Genomic DNA, 26,649 nt, shown 5'->3' with positions numbered 1-26,649 from the left:
ATTTTTGAATATAAAAGATTCCAGACCTGTGAGATATCAGGCAGACGTGAAAAGGGAGGGAAAAGTTGACAGATACATGCAGCAAGTTGATTGTGAGATTTGGTATTTCAGTAGCTTAAGTGAATGTTAAATGCCAGAACAGCCAGACAGATGTCCTCTGTTTGCCCTATTATACACGGAGCAGAATCAACATTTGTGACACATCAGGCCACTGGTGGAGGGTTTTCATTTCTGGCTCCATTACTGGAGAGGAGAAGGTCTAAACTTGGGCAGGAACATCCCTGTGGACAATGCCAATAAGGGACTTATCATTCCTTCAGATTTGTGAATCCTCTAAATTATTCCGAGAGGATGGCGTGTAAAAAAAGTAATAAATAGAATGTAAAAGGAATGTTTCTCGGAGATTCAGTGTGCCATTAATTTAGTGAAGTGGGACATTTCTTTGTCATGTGGTTGTTTTTGCTCTCAAACTTTTCATCCTGTTTGATTCAAATTACAGATACCTACACAATATAATACTGTCAAAGTTTCAAAAGATGGTCTTGAAGTTGACACCCACACTTATATTAACTCTCAAGTCCTCACTGAGCCATGGGAAGTTTAGCTTTTTATTTGCATCCTGTTGGGTTTCATCCAGTTCAGCATCCTGTTCTTTCTTCATTTCCATTCTGTTAAGTTTCATCCTGTTCATTGTTTTGCCAACCATATAATTAAAGTACCTGAGATTCACCAGAGCATATTCCTCATACTGCATATGTGCACCTACACTGTGTCAGATTATCAAAATAAGGTCTTAATTGCAATAATAACTCTTCACTCCAGTTTACATGAAATTTTCATTATTCGGATTATTCGCTAATAAGTATAGTTATACCACACTCAGATAGGCATACAGGATGCATTTCCTGCCGTTGTTTTAATCTACAAGCATTAAATTCAAAATAAATTTGTATAGACGTTCTGGACATTATTCGGCACAGTGATGAACGTTGCAGTGTAGGGAAACCCATGGCGGGTTTCCCTACACTGACACTTGTTTTCTCAGTGGTTACAGCCTATATCAAGCAGGGACACGGTTATGTGCATTTTATTTTGTGATTTTTACCGGAATGAATAGTCTCTGCAGTCTCTGCAACGGTGATAGATTGAAACGTGCGTACGAGTGAAGATTGCGCAACTCGCGCAGCGCGCATGCATCTGATAGCAGTGGACATGAGCATGAAAAAGTGTGTGTGAAACCATAGTAAAAACGCCAGTCGAACATTCATGTTTTTTCCGTCTTGAAACTTAGGCTAATAATAACAACATGTTGCATTCTATACAACCTGATTGTCATTTTTTTAAGTTACATAGCCTGCCTTCAGTTTTCCTCAACTTGACTAATGAAGAGGTGATATTTGACACATATCATCAAAATATCCATAAAACTAAACCTCTGCCGGTCACTTTGACGGCACCATTTTTTTTGTGGAAACTGTGGAAAATCCCACCAAAAAGAGAGGAAGCTATTCCTCTGGCCTGTGGCTGGTTGCATAAACCTCTAAGACTAGTCGTTCAAGTTAGACATGCATTTTTTTTCTTTGAGACTATACATAACTTTTTTTTTAAAAGAGCTTATATGGGCACCATCAGCGGACATCAACACCATTGACACTTCCAACATTTTGGATTTGTTAAATCGCTTGCCTTTCTTGAGCCCGCGTGATCATGGGCTGCCTTCATTCATTGCCTGATGTCCCTTAGGTTTACAGAATGATGTGTTATCAGTCTCTTGCTACTGTTCTAGATCACTGGGAGAAATAAGTGACAACTATGTCAGAATAGCACCTGACCTATATCAGTAATAATCTAGCGTAATTTAGGACAGTGTTCAGTGTTACGAATATTTTATGGCCTGACTAAACTTCCTGTTTCTCGTAAACAAAAAAAGTGCCTGCTTGCACAACATGTCTTGTCTTGTGATCAGTTCCAGTTTAGGTTTTTTATTTTTTACTTTTATTATCCTGCTTGTGCTTGCACAAAAGATAGCTGTGTATGGGTCTGTAGTTCATCCAAAAATGTGATTGTTTACTCAACCTCATGTTGTTCTGAACCGGTGTGACTCCTGAGAAAGCACAAAAGAAGATATTTTGGATGTTTCAACTATTTTTGGCCATACAATGAAAATCAGTGGTGTCCGAAACAACATTGGACCCCACTAACTTTTATCATATATACCGAAAACTTGTTTTTAAACATTTGTGTGTGTGTGTGTGTGACGAAGAAGGAAGTCACATAAGTTTTGATCAACATTGGTGAGTGAATGATGACTAAATTTTCATAAACTAGACTCCAATAAACAACAATGTTTGTGTGCATTTCTGCACCTCTGGGAGCACTAGTCTTAGTAATGAGAAGCATGTTAGTGTGAGACTGAAGTATTATTTGCCTGTATTAGTCATCAGCTGCATGCAACTGCTTTCCTTGCTCAATGACAGGATGAACCATGGCACACTTTCTGAGCTGCGTCTGAGTTCTCTATTCTGTGCCCTTTGTTCATTCTTTGTGCTTCCACATGGTCAGTGGAACTGCTGTGGGATGTCATGCTGTATGCAACTTATTGTGAACAGGCAGGGATTGCTTTAATCTTTTTTTTGCATGCATTTAGCCTACTGAGATGACCTCAGCTCTTTTTTAAATTGAAGAATGAGAGATTTCACACACAGCTCTGTAGCGGAAGTCAAGGTGAGCCAGTGCAAAGAGGATATTTGGCAGTGAGGGGCAGGCAGTTATCTTTTTAGTAGCAGCCTGGCTAAGTATTTTTTTGTATCTGCATGTGGAGCACAATCCGGATACTGATTAGAATAGATGCCCATCATGTGTTGCCAAGAAAGCTTTGTCATGCCCCTCCCTTTTGCTGCCCACACTGTCATGAACTGTGTCGGTTACCATTTGAACTATGCACTGTACTATGTACACAATTAATTGAAATGAAACTGCACACGATTTGGCTCTGAATGTAGATCAGTGATTGTGCTAGGTGGTGGGGCAATATAGCATTGCCCAGCCCCTCCATATAACACTGTACAGGGCTGTATTAACTTTTTTTGCACACATCACTGGTGCTACAGGGGTTGAAAGTTTTGTAGCACAGGCCAAACAGTTGTAGCACAAGTATAAAACGTCTCTTATCATCCTTGAAAACAAACAAGCAGTGAAGTTCATCACTTAAAGAGGCATTGACGTTCCATTGAGTGCACAAAAAATACAAACCATCACAAAGTGCAGAAACATAACCCCACTTACACCAACATTACACATCAAAGTAGAACAGATCTGTGGGCAGATATTACTAAATAAAAACTCATGTTTGCAAACTAGCACTATAATATCCCCATGGCTCTCCTCTATGAGACTAATACTGTCAACAGTTGCATCTTTTCTTAGTTTAGTGCATATGTGTGTGTCACAGATCTAGCATGTCTGTTGGCCACTCTTTTGTATTTGGTATTTCCTTTTTCCACTCAGGGTTTATATCTATAATTTTCCCTTTTTGTTTCTCCCTTACTTTGGTTTGGTAAAATTGCTTCTGCCGATTCTTCCTCGCGGGTTCGTTTGGGGTTTTCGTGGACCACTTGAAAATAGCGCTTCATTTTCTCGTCAACTAGCAGGTACGTAGAAATTATGGGAGCGTTTTTTAGGAATTGTGGGAAATGGAGTTGGACAAAATTACTCAATGCAGCTGGGACAAGTTTTAATCACATGACGCAGTGTAAATGACAGGTCATTTTCGAGAATTTATCGCTCACATTGAACAGCGTTTACAAAGAGTAGCCTAATTGTTTTGATCACGTTTTTCTGATTATCGCTGTTGTAATGTACCGCAGGTTGGAAGAACGAATCAATAGTTCGCTTGTTAGGTTATCTCCTTCTCATAGACGTTTAAACGCGCTTTCAATTATCGACCCACACATTAGCCACTTGCAGTGTCCATTCCCTATTCTTCTTACACTCATTTATTAAATATATATATATATATATATATATATATATATTAAATATTAGTGGTGCAACGGATCATCAATGATCCGTGATTCGTTTGGATCAATGTCTTCGGTTCGGCACACACGTGATCCGCGGATTGATTATGAAAAAAAAAAAATGTGCGCATGTTGTTCAGTCAACACACAGCTTCGTCATAGTGAGCGGAGGAACAGAGAAGCTTGAACGCCCAGCGTCATTTAAATCACCTGTATGGGACCATTTTGGATTTCCCATCAAATATAACATTACGGAAAGAGGTTAGTAGATAAAACCAAGACGTACCACCGCGGCATTTAAGCAGCCCCTAGTTGCATAATCAGACCGGGCTAAAGCCATCACAAATGCTATCGGTGTGTTTATAGCTGCAGACATGTGGCCATATTCGGTTGTGCAAAACAAGGGCTTTAAACACATGCTGAAAGTACTTGAGCCACGTTACGACATCAACTGTTGTGGATGAACTATCCCGAGCATCTGTTGCGCTCACGACAGATGGGTGGACTTCTAGGAGAACGGAGCTATGTGATGATAACCGTTATCGTCACATAGCTCTCACCACTCACAATTTAAAAGTGTTAATAATCAAAAAGACAAAACCTATATTTATTTGTCTTGTCTTTTATTTATTTTTTTATTTTTTTGCTGATCCGAAAAATGATCCGATCCGTGACTCTGATCCGAGAAACGATCCGATCCGTGAGTTTTTTGATCCGTTGCACCCTATATATTTAATTGGCCTGCCACACATTCCAGATTCATTGATAAGCCCCTTCCATGTTGAACGTGTAAAAAAAAGAAAGAAAGTCAACTACTTTTTGTTTCGCGATATATCGTCCCAGAATTAATTGCGATAAACGCTATTATTGTCATTTTAAGACCATTTTATGCCACTGAATAATTATCCAATAATCCAATCCAAATAATCCAAAATCCTAATAATGCAAGTTAATTCTTTAGATCAATACTGCAATACAAGTGGAAAGGAACAAGTAGGAAAAGAACACTTGCAAAATGCACAAAAGATATTTATGGAGATTTTCCATTTTACAGATTTTTCCCTGACCTTCTTTTCTCTGTAAAGTAAAGGAGCGTACTATTGCTGAAACACAAACCCTACTTAGCAGTCAGGGCCCGTATTCATAAAGATTCTAAGAATCCTCTCAGAAAACTCTTAATTTAGCTTTAAAAACTTTTATGTTTGAGTCTTAGCTTAAGAGTGATTCGGGACCGATCTGAGAGCAACTCTGAGTAAGGAAATGACACAAAATTTCATCTTAGTGACGAGGCGGGAGCGACTCTTTGCATTAAGATTCTTTATGAATATGGGCCCAGATGTCTGTAAGAACAAAGGCACAGATGTATCAACTTGCCTTATATGCTGCTAAAACTATTTTTCTAGAGGCATGCTTTTTAAAAGTTGAACTTCTTTTAACTTGAGTGCCACGTGTTATGCATGAGATGCTGCAAAAAAGCGCAACGGTCAAACAAAGAAAACAATGAAAAAACAGTGTGCAAAAAATGCATTCTCTATGAAAATGAACTTGACACTCAACTGCTGCGTCCCTTGTTAAACGGCCTTAACATTTGCCAATTGCCATTCTACGTTGTGACATTTTATATGTGCACTTTGCACATGAATTTTTTTTTAAAATCTAGTCCATTTGGACTTATTCTTCCAAACTGTCTGTAGTTGTCAGGAAAACACTTGAACACCTCTTGTGTATGAAGGAACTGCCCGAGAAGAACCACTTTCTCCTCTGTCATGGAAAAAAAAACAAGATGACAGCACAATCGAGTAAAAATGTTGGTGATATTTCTTATGTAAACATAATAGGCGATATATTGCATCACAAAATATCATTAAGGTAATGTACTTATATTGTGCATTTATATTATTGATATATTGATTATTGCAACAGGCCAAGTTCTAGGGTCATGGACAACCTGGGTGGTTTTAAAATAGTTTTTGTATTTTTTTACAGGTGTGACAAAGTCAGGGAAATTAATAATCTTCAAAAATATAAATATCATTCCAGTTATGCTCAACTCTAAAATATTTTGTCAAGGAGATATTTTTCTTTGTGATTTTAAAAAGAATGATTTTAAAAATTCTAATCCAGTAATCATACAGTAAACTGTAAAAATCACAGTTGTACCTGTGCTACATAGTTTAAGTAGTCATGTCTTTAATAATTTTTGTATTCTTTTAAACATATTCCAAGTTTTTGTTGGGATTTCTGTTTTTCTTTACATTTTCAAGGTCCTTATTAGTGGTTCTCCATACACAAATACATTTTCAATTCAGGGTGGCTAAACAAGCATGAGTTTGTTAGGCAACAAGTGCGGCATTGTGGGTCCTCCTTTGTGCCAGGGCACTCTCTTTCTGTGGACCGCTCCGTGACTCAGCATGCTGTTAATGAGAAAGTGCTCACCAGTCATACGTTGCCAGGATTCATTCACCCTGGAACTGATGGGAGAAGTGTTGTGGAGGCATGGCGCCCCTCTTTGCTGCATGTTGGTTCAGACTCAGAGCCCCTCACCACTGTGTAGGCGGTCAGTACTCGCATTCATTGAGTTTCACTGAATCACAGAGGCTCAAGCAAGGTGGCTAGTAGATATTAAAATGGTGGGGTTTTTTATTTAGTTATTTTTATTGCCATTATTTTTAATGAGAAGCATTTTTGTTGTTGTGTCCCATATGGAATCAGTTTATTTACCCTCATTGCTTTTTACAGTTTACTTCCATGTTTTTAGTGTCTCCATGAACTTTACTGAATCTTGACTGTATTTCCCCTATGCAAAGAGAATGTTTGGCTTCAGGAGAGTTGGAGTTTACCACACAAGTTGTACGATCTACTTTTATAGAAGTTGTAAGGTGCCTTTTACATTTGAGGCTTGACAGGCATGTTATGGAAAAAAAGATCTGTCATCTTGCTTGTTTCACACACACAAGCCAGTGTGAAACAATAGGTTGAGGTTGAATAAACATGTCAGAATTTCAATTTCAGGTCAAGCAACCATATAAGGTTCTTTCTCCTAAGGCTAACTTTGTTCACAAGAGACTGCCAACAGTGAGCCATTCCACCATCCCTAACTTTCCTTAAGACTGCCTCCTCACTCCATTATAAATTCATTCATTTTATGTATTGAGCAACTAAGCAAAATCAGAGGACTAGCACTGGGAGGACATCTTGAGCTCTCCGTCTTACACCTTCCTTTCATTATGAGCCAGACTTATAGAAGGTCACAATGACCCTTGAACTCATCTTGGGTTGATATAAAGTTAAGCCGTTTCTGTTCTTCTGTCCACTCATTCAGAAGGGGTAGCATACGGCTACCAGTTTTAGATGAGAGAAAAAGCAGAATGAAAGGACTCTCTTACAAAAGAGGTCTTCCATGTCCTTCAAAAATGAGACGTAGGCTGTTGTAATGGGTTTTAAATTGTTCAGTTCCGAGACAGTGATATCCGACATTTAGCTTATTACATAGTCTTTCCAAAACCCCTCTCTTCAAACCAAAGACATTTTAGCATTCAGTCATTTCCAAATGCATTTCAGCATTTTGTTAGCCTGACTTCGTCATACTCATATTCAAGAAAGAATATGAGTCTTAAACTTCTCCATTGGGCTTTGATTATGAGGCGTGTCGTAACCGAACCAGGACAAAAAACAACAACTCTGCACTCAATTGGATAGTCGGTAGACCTACCAACCAATCAGAGCAACACATAAGTCAACTCCTTTGCATAGCACAGTTTTCAAATACAGAACGTAGCCTACTTTATTTATTTTAGAAGTTAAATAACGAGTGTTACTTCTTTTACTTACTTCTCCATGAGTGCCACCAAAGAAGAAACCACAACGACCACAGGCTTTTCATTACGTCCCATCTTCTTAACGACCGTCAGAGCCAGCTGAAGTTACACTTTTCCCGAATCATGTGGGAAGGACGCCAAAAATATCTTTCTGATCGACAAATGCCTTGATTGCAGTTCTTTGTTTGTCTATTAAAATGAATGCGCTGTCGTTTTATTTTACAAAAGACGTGACAGTGGAATCTATACATCTCAATTCTCCAGCTGCAGTCATCTTCGACAAGCGCTCTTTGATAACGTGATGATTACGTCCCAGCAGATTATCTGTCCATCATCGTATAAAGCCCGCCCTGGCAATTTGATTGGCCCGTTCATTTCTTGCCTGATCATAATTACTCCTTAATGGATCGAGTCCAGACCGAACTTCCCGACCAAAAAATATTGTGGGCGGAGTTCGGGCTGGCGTCCAGGCTATTTTGTTGGTTTTTATTTTTATTTTTATTTATTCCTTTTTTATTAAATTTATAAACAATAAGGTTGTGCCAATAGACGATGATATTGTGTATTGACGACAGGCAGAGATATCCTCAAACGCATTAGCTGTCAGCGATATCAAGAGGATTTAGCATTTCCAATTAATGTATTCAATTTGTTTTCTGAATAATATTTGGCTATGATTATTATTAAATTAATATTACAATTAATTTGCATCACCGCATAACTGACTCTCTGGTAGTAGAATAAAAGATAGATTAGCTTACTCATTGAAATGTTTTAAAAATCTTTAGGTCTACAATTATGTGATTATATGATTAAATTATAAATGGTTAAATTATATGATTAAAATATAATCTTTAATAGGTCCAAACAGTCATTTACGAAAATTAAGAGCAGCTTTTTCCATTTCAAACCGACTTTAACACAAAATACGACATACCATTGCGACATACCATTTTTCTTTATCACCAACTCCATCTTTACTTGAAAAATAGACAACGGTTAACATATTTTGTGCATCATTTCCTGTGATGATAAAAGGAAATAATTAAAAAAATGAGTAATTTAGTTGGCAAATAAACTAACAAAAAAGGCCCCACCCCTGATAAAAATGAAGGACAATTTTGCTGTATTTCACAACATTAACAATGTTGTAACTTTTTATAATTTATCACGTATCAGCATAAGGTGTTATATTTTGATCATTTATGAAAAAAGTCTACATTTTTATCTAATTCCCCTGAAATTCCTCTTTGAATTCCTTTGTTGGAAAACTTCTTTTATGTAATTTATTGAACTGCTATTACTGGTCAAACTGCTCATTAAGATGTGTTGAGATTGCTGTCCAGATAAACATCTGAACTAACCTTGTATATATGTTTTCGTATATCCAGGAGGCTTTTCCATGGTGTTTTTGGCCCGCACACACAGTGGAGTGAGATGTGCCCTGAAAAGGATGTACGTGAACAATATTCACGACCTGAACATCTTCAAGCGGGAGATCACAATCATGGTGAGCCAAGCCACGATATGTATTTGGGTGAGGACACGTTAGTACATCACAAATATAAATAATTTTTTCTTATGTCCCCCACAGAAAGAGTTGTCGGGCCACAAGAACATTGTGCGATATCTGGACTCAACCACCAATGCAGTGGGAGACAGTGTATGGGAGGTTCTGATTCTAATGGAGTATTGCAAGGGTAATACAGCTTTGATGCAAACAAACCTATGGTCTAAACAATGGCAATCTAAAGTTATCTCTGTGTTCTAATTTCCTGAAATACAGGTTCATACTTGGATCACAGTACATCTCTCATTATAGTTTCATTATAATCTTAAAGTGAAAATACCTTTACAAAGGGAACAACTCGTGCAACTGTAAATATGAACTAACAAATACATAATTAGAATGTAAAAAAACAGAAAAGGTAAACCCATTTAAGCTAGTTGTTACAGAACTGTTAACAGAACTGAACGTTCCGAAATGTTTGAATAAGAGCCAGTTCCTGGTTCCCAATTTGATGTTCTAATTATAACTGGTTTCTGCAGGCAACTAAAGTTGGACAACAAATCCATTGTTGCTATAGACCTTATGCACCAGAGAAACGTGGGCGCCGTCATCTTTAGAATATTGTCTTTGAACTTCCGGTTTCGCGGTCGCTCTGTATATTTCTATGGCATCGCTGTCGAGGAGTAATTAGCTGGTGAAATGGATTTACTTGTAGAGTTAACAAAAGTTATCATGAGCATTGTAATGTTTATCATAAGCATTGTAAAGCAGATGTCTAAACAAATGTCGACCGGGAATTTTTTTACGAGCAGTTCATTCATACCTATGCAAGATCGCTGTGGAAATACAGACCGGAAGTCAAAAGACAACGAGCGCAACGCTGAAAAGGGGTGGGGCTACATAAGGTCTATAGTTAACAAAAACGAAAACGTTGATTGAAATAAAACGTTGATGGGAAACGTAAACTAAAAAAAAAAAATAAACTAAAAGGACAATCACATAACAAAATTACTCTAAAAATGAAAATTAATTAGAATTAATATGTATTGTTTTTATAAATACTCTAATACAAAAATAACCCTGAACAAATCTGAAATGAATGGATTATATCAAGGTCTGGGTTTTCCTTAACGCCCCCTGCTTTGTTGACTAAATTAATATGTGCCATCTAGCTGGTCAGGTGGTGAAGCAGATGAACCAACGGCTGAGTGTAGGATTCACTGAAGAGGAGGTGCTCAACATATTCTGTGATGCCTGTGAAGCTGTTGCCAGACTCCACCAGTGTAAAACTCCAATCATCCACAGAGACCTGAAGGTACAGCACAGAAACTGCTTTAGTAAGACAACTACAGGGTATTTCTGGATATAAATGATTTGCATACAGTTTATTCGCAGCTATTTAAATAAGTTCACTGCAGGTGGAAAGCTGTAGACACAAGCACTGACGTGTCTGCGCTTTCATCTGTGTGATGTCATAAATCTTGAATAGCAAGTATAAGGCACTCTGGCTTATCACTGATTCTCTTTTGTCTGGCTGTGTTTGACTAGCTGAAAGGGTAAATTTAGGACAATCCTTATCGGTTTAGGGAACCATGTCCTGACCATACCAGTTCAACACAGTGATACCAGACATGATCTTCCAAACCAATCACTCTGCTCACAAACATTATTAGTGGCAAGCATTAGTTAAACCCGTGCAAAGACTATACTGTGTCTGTAAAAAACACCAGTGCTTGAAAGAAACAAGTCCGCCCTTTTGGCAGAAAAGTGTGGGAACAGGCCAATGGTGCCATTCAAACAAACACTTTTTCCCCACCAGTCAAAACCAATCAGTCTAAAATAATTAGGGAATTATTGAACACTGAAGCGAAAGAAATGCGTTTGTTTACTCGTTTGTCATGCAGGGCTGTTGTTTTTCATGTAAAATAAGGGGAAGAGGACCACTGCTGGTCAAGCTCCAAAAAAGACATGAAAGTACTATATGAATAGTCCATTTAAGTGTTTATTCAAGACATATGATTTGAATGAGAAATTTAAGATATTGTTTTTGTTCATTAAGGCCTGGTTTCACAGACAGGGCTTAGATTAAGCCAGGACTAGGCATTAGTAGCTTTTGTAAACGTGCCTTAGAAAACAACATTACTTGTGTACATCTTGAGAAAAAAACATTTTAAGATATGTCAGTGCAAGTTGCTTTCAGGTAAAACAGCTCAATGATGCATTTTAGTCTATAAAACCGGGGGATGTATGTGTTTTTCAACACGGTTGTACTGCAAAATAATAAAAAAATAAGCAAGGATCTCATGATTTCCACTCCAATAAACATTTATGTTCACGGAGTATGTTCTCAAGATGTTCCAAAAGAAGTAGGTGCAACCTCGGAGTCGTTACTACTTCTTTTTGTGTATTTTAACACAGTTGATTAAATTTGAACATTTGGGTGGTGTTAGGAGCAACATGATTAGAGCTGTTTAATCAAAGATTGCTTCTTTAAAAGCTTCCAAAGAGTCATTGATATGTTGAAAATTGGTATGTAGAATATATGCTGAGAAATGTTATTGTGCTTTTTTAAAAAAAAACATCATTACCAATATTAAAACTATATACACAAGTTTTTGAGCCATTTCTGCTCTAAATCCTAAACTCCTCCCATCGATGCAATCCACTTTCATTCTGGGAGGCTGGGTTTGTTTTGCTAACTAGCTCCGTTGTGCCGATAAAGCACTGATTTGCTCGTGTTTTTTAAGACGTGAGAGTATGCGCGTGTGCGGCCGGGTCTCTCTCTCTCTCTCTGCTCGTTAAGTGCCCTATCAAACACAGCACTCATTATTTTCTACATCACTCACCAATCAAAAAAGGCCTTAGCAGGACAAATGTTCTTTGGCGGTCACCATAAACATGACGATCTGATGGTTTTAGATTAACGTTAAATACATCCCAAAACTAAAAAACAGACCCGGCCTTAATTTACCTAAACCTGTAGCCACACCAGGCGTGAAAACTCGGCTATTATTTGAAGTTTTACGGTATAGAACATTGGGCTTGTAGAAATGCACTTTATGAAGAAAATGCATTATTATTCTTATCATCATGGCACACACACACACTTTGCACTCTAGCCAAGAAGCCTATGATGTAGTTCGGATACCAACAATAAAAAAGACATAGGCCTAGGCAACAATGGTCAAATAATCTAGTTACCATCCACAGGATCCCATCCATGTGCATCCCGCAGTTTTGACTTCTCCAACTTCAGTTACCAGCACCCAAAGCATTATGCCACGCATTGTTCAAACACTGGCTAGGCTCTACATTTGCTTTCAGATAAACAAAACCGACTTTGTTGCTGTGCAGATGTTGATATGCCTTGGAGGCTTTCAGATTGCCCATTGCTTTTCCATCTATTGCCATGGATTGCATTAAGTAGGAGCAAATCATGCTGTTTGTTATGCTGGGCCACATCATCATGTTACCCTCCCAGTTCAGCACCAAGCTAGCATCGAAATCAGACGCTAACGCTGCGCAAACCACTTCCGGCGAAAATTAAGTGCATTTGTGTAGAGTTATGGCGCCTCCCTGGAAATGGCTCAAAAACTTGTGTATATGACTTCATTGGACATGGCCTAAATGTCCTTATTTCTCTCCTGCCTTTGTCTCTTGACTGTTGGAACTTACAGTAGTTGGACCTATTAACAAAGATGATTAACAAATGTGTGTTCACAGGTAGAAAATCTCCTCTTGAATGACCAGGGAAACTACGTTTTGTGCGATTTTGGAAGTGCCACACACAAAGTTTTGCTCCCACATAAAGATGGTATCGCTGCTGTGGAGGACGAGATCAAAAAGTAAGACAGTGGAGAGTTCTGAATTACAGTGGGATTTACAACTAGTACTTTCCTTCCTTTTATTTGAGCATTGCAGACAATTCTTTGTTGGGTATGTGTGTTTTTACTTGCACTGAATTTGGGAAAAGATTGAGCTTTGAGGACTTACTATTACTACTACTATTATTATAATTAATAATATTACACAGCTCTCTGAACAACTTGATTCTAATTTGTCATTCTGCAGTAATTTTGTTTGATAAACCTTCGCCTGTATATTAATTTACTACCATACAGTTTCATGTTATCAGTGTCAAATTAATGACATATTTTTGGCATTGGTAAGAACTTTTTAGAAGTCTCTTATGTTCACCAAGACTGCAATTAATAATTTATTTTTTTAAATACAGTAAAAACAGTAATATCTTGAAAATTACGGTTAATTTTAATACATTTTATTTTAATATATTTTGATTTGGCACTCAAGCAACAACTGATTTCAATATTGATAATTAGAAATGTTTCTTAACATTTTTTTGTAAAAAACAAAACAAAACAAAAAACGCACTTATGCAAGTGAATTTACAAAGTGTTGAAGGATTAGTTCGACTCAAAATGAAAATTTCCTGATAATCACGATTCCAGCTGAGGAATGGGGACTTATCTAGCGAAACGATCTGTCATTTTCAAAAAAAAAAAAAATGTATATACTTTTTAACCACAATTATCTAAGACAAACAATTGTGGTTAAAAAGTATATACATTTATTTATTTTTTTAGAAAATGACTGATCGTTACCGTTGATGTCCATTGTGTGGAGAAAAGTACTGAAATGTTTTCCTGAAAAAACGTATTTCTTTTCCACTGAAGAAAGAAAGACATGAACATCTTGGATGGCATTGGGGTTGAGTAAATTATCAGGAAATTTTCATTTTTGAGATGAACTAATCCTTGAAGCTTGTCTAGATGATGTAATTTCTTGTTACTTGTTTCGTTGCCAGGAAGTTAGTGCTTTTTAAAGCTTCCATTGTTTTCATTATTCTCTGCTTAGGTACACAACTCTGTCATACCGTGCCCCAGAGATGATTAACTTGTACCAAGGGAAAGCCATCACCACAAAGGCTGATATCTGGGTAGGCACTGGGGACTCACACATCTCTCTCTCTCTCTCTCTGTCTCTCTGTCTCTCTCTGTCTCTGTAGAAATGAGTAGATTTTATTAAAGTTATACTGTAACATGCAGTCAGACATATTTTACACATGTTTACTAGAGCTGAGCAGTGTTATGTGCATGTGTGCCTGATGGAAAGAAGCAAAGAAAAGAGTTTCCAGTGTTGTAAAGACGGGAATGAGGGCCTCATGAAGGCAAACTTCCTCTTTAACTTGACATGCTGTAAAAGGTAAAAAGCTTAGCCTTATTTCACAGCTCTTCCTCCCAAACAAATGCTGGACTGAATAGAAAAGAAGGGGCCAGTTCCCATGAAGCTTTTTCAGTGGAAAGCTCACATTGTGATCAATTTCGCCAGTGCAGATGGTAGCAGTTCATGGTCATCGTGTCAGAACTTGCTCTGGTAGAAAGAGGAAATGTATGACAATACTTCCTGCCCATTTGTTCCTTTCCATCTGAAAATAGAAAAAAATTCTCAGAATTCGTCCTGTACAAAACAGAGCAGCTGTCAGCCATTATAAGTGTTGACACAGTGCAGTATTTAATTATTAGAGCAGTGAAACCTGATGTATTGCATGTCTTTGTGTGGAATTACAGTTTCTTGTTTTCTCTCTCTTTCCCAGGCGCTTGGATGCTTGTTGTACAAGCTGTGTTTCTTCACACTTCCATTTGGGGAGAGTCAAGTTGCCATATGTGACGGAACCTTTGCTGTTCCGGACGGTTCAAAATTCTCCTCTAAGTTGCACTGTTTAATAAGTAAGCAGCTTTCAAATATTCCCAAGAGATTTGAAATTATTTTGTGCAAGATGGTTTAATGTGGGTGTGCATACACAGGCTGTGGTGGAGTTTTTAAAATCAAGCTTAACAATAGTTCCACCCACTGGTATAATTGAGGTACTGCACACTCGCTACAGTTCCTCTTGACATCATGCACCCGAAAATTCAAATTCTGTAATTTCCCCACTCTTAGGTCATTCAAAACTTGTATGACGTTCTTGAAACATAAAGGAAGATATATTTATTTTTAGAAAGGTTCCCATTGCTTGGCGTGTGATTGGGCTGGTTAGAATCTTTGAGTCTCTATGACTGTTTATATAATTTTCCTGGCACCATGAAAGTATTATAAGTGCTTATATGTGCTGTTTTCCATTTGATATGAATGACTGAATTTAATTTTTTGGGTCTGTTCGTGAACGTGCATTTAGATTGAAATTAAATATAAGCACCCTCATCGGATAAATGATTATGGCCATTTTCTTTCATCCACACAGGATACATGTTAGAGCCTGATCAAGAAGAGAGACCTGACATCTATCAAGTTTCTCACTTTGCCTTTTGGTTAGCTGGAAAGGAGTGTCCAGTGCCAAATCTTTTTGTAAGTTACTCACACATAAGCCTTGTTCAGACTGTCAGTCCAAATTCGATTTTTGTGCATATCCGACTGTAATCCATTTCTATTTAGCTAGTGTGAACTGCAGAAAAATTACATTAAAAAAATTACAATTTTAAAAATCCATTCTAAGGTGCAATCATGTGTCCTGAAATCCTATTCAAATCACATATCCGACTGCTCATATTTCAGAGGCTTTTCATTGCTTTCTCATGCCACTTAAAATGTAAACATGTCAGGAGTAAACAACAATTGTATTGTTAAGAGGAGGTTTAGCAGAAAATTACAGCATATTGCTAGTCAGCCTGGTCTACACAACTCTTTGAATTTTGAGACCGGTGGAGATGGCAGCAGTGAATAAAGCTGCACATTCCAGCCTCCTACAAGACTGCAATGTTGACATAAGACAACTTCTGTACTGCAAACTGTATAGTTGTTGTTTTTTTGGCATTGACACACCTACACAACAGCATTGCCATAGAGACCAATACAGATATTGCAAAAAAAAAAAACACAAAAAAACAAAGAGCACCAAGAGTTGCTATACACATTTGCAAATATGGACACACAGTGTGAGTGTAGCCATAGATTATGGGAAGTTAATTGAATTGATAGTTATTGTTGTTATTATAATTCAGAGCTTTTTCTTTTTCTGCCACACAGAACTCTCCCCTTCCCACCTCATTGCCGGACCCACTTACTGCTAGTGATATTGCTGCTAAGAAGAGCCTGACAAAAGCCAGGTACCCTTAGAGCTTTTGTGTGTGAGCTTTCAGATTATTTGAATTCAACAAACCAGTTAAGTTGCTTTTTTTTTTTTTCATTTCCTTTTCATTAGAATAACAGATTCAGTTGGACCAACAGAAACATCAATCGCACCCAGGCAAAGACCCAAAGCTGCCAATACTAATGTTTTGCCCTTGTCCAGCTCTGTAACTCCTGTGAAAATGACTGTATCCTCAGATACGGTTGGCAACGGCCAGAAAGGTGAACAATATAATCCTTGTTTCCTTAATTATGGAATGTGTTCTGTATTTTTTTTCCTCTGGAGAAATACTGTAAGCTTTGACTGTATACTGTATGTGTGCCTGTCTCAGCTCCTGGAAATGGGCAGCAGTCGGCGGCGCAGATGCCGAGTAACAGTCAACAGAACAGAGTGTTACAGCAACTGCAACCTGGCGACCTTCGACTACAACAGCTACATCATCAACAACAGCAGCAGCAGCAACAGCACAATATCCACCACCAACAGCAGGTCACTGCACAGCAGCTACAGTACATGCAACAGGTAATGAGTGCCTCAGGAGGTCAAGAACAGTGTTCTTTGTAGATATGTTTAAATAATTTCCTGCAGATCTTTAAAAATGACTCAAGCGCATATTCCAGGGTTCATATCTGCATCAGATGCATATAATGTTTTATTTTTACTGACCCAGTTAAGTAATTGTGTAAAATCCCAGTGGCATAAATAGTTTGTGTGTGCTTTGACCTTCTATGACAGTCAGTTGGTTCTTTTTTGGATTAAACATTGTGGTCTTCTGATGAGCATATGACTACTTTGTTTACACATGATAAACCACCAAGAATATGGTGGAACAATTTACGTTCAGCTATTTTAGTTGTCTGATAAACATTACATACATTTTTTATTTTGTTTTTAAGGAATGACTTCCTAGTTTGAGAACATTAATTTGATTGGTATTAGATTCAGAAACGGCTCAAATCTGTGATCTATCCACAAGTTTCCGAGGGGCGCTCCTGTAAAAAATAAAGTGGGTGAAACTTCCGGTGACGCGGCGGAAGTAGCATTCCAATGGTATTTTGTGTGTTAGTTAGCGAAGAGGCTAGCTGTTTTTCGGAGAATTATTTTACTATTTAAAGACGCAAATCTTTATGAGAGATGTCGTTACGGAGCTCAGGGACAACATGTGCTGTTCGCGGTTGTATGTATAACCGGACTAAACTAATTTAGTGGCATAAACGGGATTGTTTTGAACATAAGCTGAAAACGAAATCAGACTGAGTGATCCTGCCAACGACTGTAGTTTCCATCACCTCCCAAAAGACGACGAATCTTCCTGTGTACATTTCTTTAAATTCTTAATGTTCTATAAACTATCAGCATGTGTTTGGCTGTTCTCTACTGATGTTACATCTAAACTCAGGATCAAAGCCTGTGTTGACAGAATACCAAATGTGCCAGTTAATGTATTCAAGCAGCACATTCATTTATAATTTTGAATAAACTCCAAAGCACAATGACTAAGTGTGTATTTTTTTATTTTAATTGTTTGTCAGCTCGCACAACTGTCTGTCACCATGCCTTGATGAGTATTGATTATTAATAATGTTATTATAATACTCCCAATCAACTACTGCGGAGGGTAAAGGTACTGTTATTTCACCCTTTTTAATTTCGTTGAGGTTGTGTTCCCACATCGTTAGCTAGTTTGGATCGCTATAACTTGAATGACTGTCAACTATTGAATGAACGAGTGTCAAGCATGTCAAGTAGCGCTTTGTTTACTTCCAACCGGAAGTCGCGCCCACTTTTGACGCAAGGCCTCATGGGGCGTAGGAAACTTGTGGATAATATACTCTGAAAAAAAAAAAAAATGTTATTTGACCATCAGTGCACAACTGCTGGTTCTCTAGTTAATCATGCATCTCTCTACGTCACAATTTAACGAGCAGATCTTTACTCGTCAATATTGTGACGTACCTACATATACGATAAATGGATTATCAAGAAAAAAAAGTTGTAGGGTGGGGATTGGTTCTGTCCTTCATTTTTTGATTGGATGAAAGCAGTCGATTTGTTGGAAATGGGCAGGGTTAAAGTCTGTTAAATTATTGGAGAAGTCCGGCATATGTTACCAGATCGAAGTCTTTTGTTTCACTGGAACCAGAAGTTATGACATTTTTGATGTACAAGTACGAAAAAAAGCATGGATGAATTAACAATAAGATCAACTCTAAAACTATTAGCATTCTTAAGATACAATCGCCGATTTTCATCCAGCATTGTTACAATGTCGGTAATCTATGTAAAGGATTTTTGTCAGCAAAAGTCATCAAAATGCTAATTTTGCTTAATTTTTTGGTGAACTTTTGTTAAGATTGTTGATGTTAAATAAATAAACATGAGCTCATGCGGTAGTCAAAAAATAGCTATAATTACACGTTTCAACTGTTTATTTTTTTTATCATCAACTATCTAAAAGGTGTGCTTTATGACTTTTAGACATTCTCTTCAAATGCTATTGAAGTTAGAAACCTGTATTCCCATGTCATATGTAACTTTTAGAGACTGTCCCTTAACTTGCAAATATCAAACGTTCAATGTCAACCCATTTCTCTGGAATCCTATTTCAATCCTATTTCACTGGAAAATACTTAGCATGTTCATATTCTGAATCTATCTGCTTGCCTGTTCCTATAAAGCGTAGCCTAAATTCCTAATAAGGTGTGAGTTTGGGGTTTTATATCACTGTATTAGTCCATTATGCAATGTTAAAAATACGAAGGTGGGAATCCTGTAGAATGACGAGGGAATCCCTAGTTTGATAAAAGGTTAAGGAAACTGAACAACCGAGAGAAATGTGTCTACTACCTCAGATTTGATATGATCGTCAGCATTGTGGAATAACATTACAATCTCTTTATCAGCTTTTCCATAACTACTACTGACCCTGATAATTTGACAATATTTATGAATGAATGGCTCTCACCTGTTGCTCTAGTTTTCGTCAACAGTCGCTTGCACCCCCTGCTGGTGAGGTCTACTACCAGCAAATAGAGATTATGAATTGGCAATCTATTGATGATATTCCTGCAGTTCCTGAATGTGCTGTGTTGAATTTGCCTCAAATTTGAACCACTGAATTTAAGGAAGCGAATGGTAAAACAAAATAAAATGGACTGAAAATTTTGCCCGTTGAATATTATGGGTTGTATTTTTTAACAGAATGAACATTTTGATTATTGAATTTTTTAATAATGAAAATGTGTGAAATGTTTTGAATTAAAATATTCTCTGCTTAAATATACAACCATGTTGAATTTCAGCCCATAAAATTTAAGCCCTAAAAGTACAATGCATTAAAATGAAAGCATAGGCAATACGGTTGATGCGATACGTATTTGTTTTTCAATTAGTGCTATTCAACAAGCTTTTTTGTTTCAAAAACATTTGTTTTTGTGATTTTACTTCATACACATCCCTTTTTGTGATGTAAGACTATGTAGATTATGTTGCACCTTTTAAGTCCATGTGAATTGGAAGTTGCAACCTACTATATTTTAGTAAGGCAGGGTTTTATTTTAGGGCACTTCCTCTCCATTTCCTGCTCATTCAGAATGACAGGTGGAGGGGAGTTGTTAAAGGGATACTCCACTTTTTTTGGAAATAGGCTCATTCCATGAGACCAGAAACTGTCTGGTTACTGATATTCTTCTAAATATCAGAAAATCGGCTGAATGGATTTGAAAACGGTAAAACCCAACTGTTTAACTCTGGGGGAGTGGTAAAATGAGCCTATTTCCAAAAAAAGTGGAGTATCCCTTTAAGGATATTCTACCCAAGTGGTCAAACTGGCGTCATCAAAGAGAGAACGGCATTCTTGAGCAGAAGCAAATTTTCAGATTTTGATGAAAGATTACCATGACAAAGAAAAAAAAAATTGTTCACAATTATTCATAAGACTAATAATGTGCGCTAACAAAGTATATCATGTCGAATTTGATTTAATGCCTTATTTAATTAATCATTGCTTTCTTATTCACTGCAAAATGCTGTTTAAAGGAAACATTTGCATATTGAATCACTTTCTGCCAGTCTAGTGCTCATTCCAATTGCAAAGAAATTGTCAGTGTTGTGATCACTCCATGTTAAATGTCCTGTTGTTTAGAGTTCAAGCCTGCTGCCCTGAATTTTAAATGTATGATGTTGTAGGTTTGTACCGTGCGATGTGAACCCTATGATAACACTGTGGTACTGAACATATTGAGAAGCATAAAGTAAACTCCCATGCTCATCTCTCTCTCTCTCTCTTTCTCTGGCAGTATCATCAGGCCATGCAACAGAGTCTTCAGATGCAGCAGCAGCAGCATATGCTTCAGCAGCAGATGATGATGCAGCAGCAGCCCATATATCAATCCCAGCAGCAACAGCAGGCTCACTACACTGCCCTGGTGAGACGGATACACCCACGACATTAGTGGCAGGGCCATTTATTCGCTGTTTAATGAGGAATTTTGCCACATTTGAAATAGATGCAGTTTTAATATAGGAGAGATTTATACTTAAACGAATGTCATGAAGGAATTTAAACTGCATTGAGAAGGATAGTGAAATTAGACTGTCTTTGACTTTGACTCACTCACTGAAACGGTGCCAAACTGTTTCTCCATGCAAGTTAATGTTGCCCAATCATAACCGTCAATAATTCCTTTGAATTGTATTTGCGCTAAAAGAGGAAATGTTGTTAACTGACTTTCGCTAAATACATCATTTTAAGGCGGTGCAATTTTTAGCTCATTTTCCACCGAATGGTTACCATCTGTTTAATTTCAGATGCAATCTGCTCCATGCAAAAGCATCAGGGGATTGAATGGTGTGGTGAAATCGACCGATTCTCTGTTAAATTGTAACATATGAGGCAATTACACTGTAGGGAAATTCAAAGAGCTCTGTCGCTCTTTCTGTCTTTTATTCTTTCCCTATGTCCTCATGGTCATTTTGTATGGAGAAAGCACACTTTTATATTAAGTGGAAAGGTAAGTAAGTGATGATGAACAGCCATTATCACAAAATATCCAGTATTGACAGGTCTTGAATTACCATAAAATGTTATATTTGGCAATAATGCATATTATATCCTGTTTATTACACAACTACTTGTCAGATTTGATTTACTTTATTAATCCTCGGGGGGGGGGGGGGGGGGGGAATTTTTAATTTCTCAAACATCGATAAAAAAAGAGTTAATAAGATAAGAAAGATATCAATGAACATGAAATCGATTTTAGTTACTTGCAGTTCATCTTAAAGCTTCCATCTTAAAGGAGGGGATAGTCCATTGCAACAATTATCCAAGCAACACAACAAATTCTGCAATAGTATTATAACTCAGGTGTGATATTCGCTGTCCCTTGTATATTGTCAAAGTGAAGTTCTGAGCACTAGCACACAACAGCAGGCCTGTGTGCCGTAGATTACTAGTTTGACTAAGTTCTTTTGCCTGTCTTCTTACAGATGCATCAGTACCAGCAGGCCTTTGTTCAGCAGCAGCAGTGTGCTCCAGTCCAGCAGTTGTCCTATATCTCCCCACTGGAGTTCCAGGCCCCGCTGAGCTCCTATAACCCTGCCACACCTTCTCCAGTAGAGACCCCCTTCACTAACATCAGGCAAGCACCTTGGACATTATTACTGATGTTGATTTTTGTCTTAGTTTGCCATTTTGGTCCTGTCATAGATGGGGTTGAGTATCGAGGTACCAAAATTCCCAAAAACCTGGGATTCGATAAGATGCGCATTTCGATTTCTCTTATCGATTCCTTTGTATGCATTAAATATGACTTTCAACTATCCAAGGGCAAGACGACCCATGCAGCGTTTTTCTGTGCTGCACACATGCAAAGTGTGCTCACAGAAAGTGATTTTAATGTGATTCTAAACCATTCAAGCTAGGGATGGGCAACAATTAATCGCGATTAATCGCATCCAAAATAAAAGTTTGTGTTTACACAATATATGTGTGTGTAGTGTGTATAATTAATTTGTATATGTAAATACACACACACGAATGTATATATTTAAGAAATATTTGCGTGTACATCCTTTATATATATTTATACATAATGAATATTATATATAAAAATAAATATTTGATGTATTAATAACACATTTTTCTTAAATACATACATGCATGTGTGGATATTTATATATGAAGAGTTCAGATGCAAAAGCCTCTAAATGCCATTTGAAATTTTCTTCTTTAATGATGATTTTTATCAAACTTGTATATTTAAGTTCAGTAATTTCACTTAAATAACAATTAATAGGTAATTATTGCCATTTAAGTGAAATCTCTGAACTTAAATATACAAGCTTAATAAAAATGATCATTCTAAAAGAAAATTTCAAATGGCACTTAGAGGCTTTTGCATCTGAACTCTTCATATATATATATATATATATATATATATACAAATTAATTATACACACCACACACACACATATATTATGTAAACACAAACTTTTATTTTGGATGTGATTAATCGCTGCCCATCCCTAATTTACTTTTATATTATGGCTTTTATCACAAGACGACTCAGGCGCTGTTTTCTCTGCTTTACACACATTCAAAGCATGTGCACAGAAAGCCGCCTCTCATACTGTATACTGCGTGATACTAAACTTGAGTGTCAGTATAATGTAGTTCAAAAGGTGTAGCATGCACATCCAAAACAATAAAACTGGGTGCTGGGCAGTAAGGTAGCAACCAGTGTTGTAGTACTCGAGACCATATTTTAATGGTCTTGGTCTTGTCATGGACTCGTGTCCATTTGGACTCGGAATTGACTCGTACTTGAAAATTTTTTTTTTTAGGACTCGGAATTATTCCCGAGTCCACTCGAGTTCAATTAAAAATATTTTTCATGATTATTAATGTATGTTAATAAAATATTTCTTTAAATTGATTGACACGCCCAGTGATTGGTGATTTTCTAGTGCGCAACTGCGCATGACAAATTGTAATAAAATTACTTTTAACACCACCTACTATGTGGCCTTTTTACCCTAAACTGATCATATTTTTTAAACTCTAAGTAAATTCAGTAAAAAAAAAAAAAAAGGATTTCTCTAAGTAAATAAAAGTAAATTAGGTAATCAACCCTCACGGCTCTCGGTCTCGACTCGGACTCGACCGTCTCTGGTCTCGGACTCGACTCTCTATGGACTCGGTCTTGACTCGGACTCAACTCTCTCTGGTCTCGGTGTCGACTCTGAATCGAGTGAGGTGGTCTCGACTACAACACTGGTAGCAACAAAAAGTAAACAATAAGTCCGCACACCAGAAGATACTCCTACGAAAATTTTATGGAAAATTTAATTCCTTGAAGGGCTAGTGGCCCGAAACGTTATATGTACACGTGATGAGCAACCATTACATTTTCGTAGGAGCATCTTCTGGTGTGCGGACTTATTGTTTACTTTTGTCAGTATAATGTATCAAAATATCCTCATAAAAACAGTCGGTTATGTCATAAGTGAATGTATGTGTAACAGCTGAATAAAAGTGTCTGCACTGGATCCGTGATGCATTAATTAAATAAGGGATAATGTACATCCAGCCAGTTGCAACCGATAGGGTGATAAGGGGTTTATTCTGAGATGACAACCGGCTAGATGTACATTATCCCGCTTTTTACATGGCTACTTGCCACAAAAGTAAATAATTAGACACGAAATATTGATCTGTGTGTGTATATATATATATATGTATATGTGTATATGTGTATATATATATATATATATATATATATATATATATATATATGTGTGAGTACAGCTATTTACATGTGTGGCATTGTTCCCTTTTGTTTTGTAGTAGAAACCCAGTGTCCACTGTGGAGGTCCTGAGCCCTTTTCCTCAGACTGTCAATAACCCTCCTGATATGTCTGGATGGAACCCATTTGGAGAAGACAATTTCTCCAAACTCACAGAAGAAGAGCTTCTCGATCGAGAGTTTGACCTTCTAAGAGCAAGCAAGTGTCTCTGTGTGTCTTTTTGTAGATCATGAGCATTTTAAATGTCCCAGTGGCTTTCAATGCAGTTCTCTCCATCTCTTTCTTTGAGTCTGTTTTAGAATTGCATCCATAAATCTATCCTCTTCTAGTATAATTCTACACCCTCTCCAGCAGAGGGCATACACATCCTGCTTTATTGCTAAATTAACACTTTCTGTGTGTCCGTTGTTCCCCACAGAAAAGCCAGTAGAGCGATCTGTCAGCATGGAGGCCAGCAGCATAGACAGACAGCAGCCGGTACTGCAGCCCTCACTCCCTGAGGATCCATTTGGCTCAGTGCCCTTCCTGGCCAACGCAGGCAAGTTCTAGCAGCCGGCTCAAAAAGGACCCTCACCAAAGTTCCCTGTTTAACGTCGTCGTCCTCTTCTCTCCTCATGTCTGTGCTCCCCTATCCCTGCTCTTCCCGAACCTCTTTCTGTCTCTCTGCTCGCTGGATGTGGCGCCTCTACACCACATATCTCTGTCACATCTGGAGTCGGGAGACAACCCGAATCAATGTTACCATTTATTCCTTTAACCACTTTAAATATATACATATATAGACACTTATAAGCTTGGCATTTCAACAAACTTAGAAAACTGTTTTTGATTCTATCTCACTGTTCATAAAATAAGAATTTAATAAGACACTATATATCGGGTACATGCATAGATTTAGATATAGATAAGGCAGGCTGGGAATTATCAATAGTAAAATGCAAGCATAGAAATAGAAAGAATATTCAGATTATAAAATAATGCAAAATTTACATTTGAAACTATAAGAGATGACAAATATAGACTTGCATGATACGGTGGTTTAAGTGTTTTTTATTTTTATTTTAGGGATTTGTTTATACTTCACAAAACCACAGCTTTAAGCTTGTTGCTGATGCCATGTATTGTTTTTTTCTTCTTTTATTATTTGTAATTTTTTTTAAGCTTTAATTTTGGTTTGTTTCTGCACTTTCAATATTACAGTTGTGAATTTGTGCTATGCTCTTCACATCTGCATCTTTTTTTTATCATTTTAATAGATTTAGTTGTAATAGTTTGGACTAACTCTTAGATAGTGGTGCAGTTTTACTACAGCATGTATGTGCAAGTCTAATCGTATTATCAGTGTGGATTGTTCTCTAGACTTTATTTGCTTTGTCAGTTTATTTTTTTTCTCTCTCAGGACCCACATTTTTATGTTAATATTTTTATATTGAACAGAGCAGAAAAAGGTGGTTTTCCTTAAGTTAGGAAAAGACAATGTATGAGTTTAAGGGAATTTTCTTTATTTTTCCCCCCAAATATTTTGGCATGTAGGCATCAGGTTGGCATGATAGAATAGATTTTCTTGAGCAACCTAATTTTCCACTTACTAGATTTTTTTCTTCTTTCTTCAGATCAGTTAGCTACATTATGCTTGATAGCAAGTTGTTTATGGCAACTAACAGTGAGTGCCAAAAGTTCTCAGGTACAATTTCTATGGACCTCAGACCATAGAAAATTTCCAGCTATATCCTCATATTCACTTTGTTTACTTGTAAAAATGCCAATTTTTCATGGATTTGAACAAGTCTCTCTCTTCCAGTGTTAAGAGTTGGCTTTAAATTCCTCATTGAGACTTATTTTTTTTCCTTTCTGTAATTTACTGTGAAGATACTTTAAGTTGCCAATTTAGGGAACATTGGCAGGTTAACTTGAGGGAGGTTAGCCGAATAATCAGAAACTGTTGCATCTACAGAAGCATCTAAGAGTTGGCAGCCCCTTTTTTTCATTCTTTTGCATAATGTGATGTCTTATTATTATGTAGCCTATGCCAGAACTCTTTTCTGGTCAATAGATGATTTTTTTTTTTTTTTTTTTTTTTTAGAAAACGCTATGTCTAATAATGTATGAGCCTTTTTACATGTTAGCACTGGTAACCACACCACAGACATATCACATGCCATTTGTTGCTGTCTCACTCATGTTGGCAGCATTGAGCCTTAATTAATGGCAAATGTCACATGTATTCCTTGTCAGCACATATTGGTACTTTTTCCAATGCATTTAGTAATAGTTTACATAAGGGCTTACCATAATGTTTACTGAACCTTTGTTTTCCCAACGGTAAGTAGACCATAAAGTTTAGCG

At 37.2% G+C, this 26,649-nt stretch overlaps 1 protein-coding gene across 3 annotated transcripts in view; it reads left to right on the top strand.

Moving 5' to 3' along the window:
• Nucleotides 1-26,649, top strand: part of bmp2k (BMP2 inducible kinase) — a 45,981-nt gene that overhangs the window by 12,273 nt on the left and 7,059 nt on the right. For 2 of the 3 annotated variants that reach the window (XM_039659583.2, XM_039659582.2), the window contains exons 2-15: nucleotides 9,229-9,347; nucleotides 9,432-9,537; nucleotides 10,520-10,662; nucleotides 13,071-13,192; nucleotides 14,223-14,304; nucleotides 14,962-15,094; nucleotides 15,610-15,713; nucleotides 16,392-16,471; nucleotides 16,567-16,715; nucleotides 16,826-17,016; nucleotides 20,793-20,921; nucleotides 21,985-22,136; nucleotides 24,344-24,501; nucleotides 24,722-24,841. In XM_039659583.2, coding sequence (XP_039515517.2) covers nucleotides 9,229-9,347; nucleotides 9,432-9,537; nucleotides 10,520-10,662; nucleotides 13,071-13,192; nucleotides 14,223-14,304; nucleotides 14,962-15,094; nucleotides 15,610-15,713; nucleotides 16,392-16,471; nucleotides 16,567-16,715; nucleotides 16,826-17,016; nucleotides 20,793-20,921; nucleotides 21,985-22,136; nucleotides 24,344-24,501; nucleotides 24,722-24,841 — 1,788 coding nt within the window. The remainder of the gene's footprint in view (nucleotides 1-9,228; nucleotides 9,348-9,431; nucleotides 9,538-10,519; nucleotides 10,663-13,070; nucleotides 13,193-14,222; nucleotides 14,305-14,961; nucleotides 15,095-15,609; nucleotides 15,714-16,391; nucleotides 16,472-16,566; nucleotides 16,716-16,825; nucleotides 17,017-20,792; nucleotides 20,922-21,984; nucleotides 22,137-24,343; nucleotides 24,502-24,721; nucleotides 24,842-26,649) is intronic. The other variant, XM_089130211.1, reaches the window with a different exon arrangement.

This window comes from Pimephales promelas, chromosome 4 (genome assembly GCF_988280905.1).
Source record: "Pimephales promelas chromosome 4, fPimPro1.hap1.1, whole genome shotgun sequence".
NCBI lineage: Eukaryota > Metazoa > Chordata > Actinopteri > Cypriniformes > Leuciscidae > Pimephales > Pimephales promelas.
Note: the sequence above shows the minus strand (reverse complement) of the source record. Positions and strands in the feature narration are given on the sequence as shown.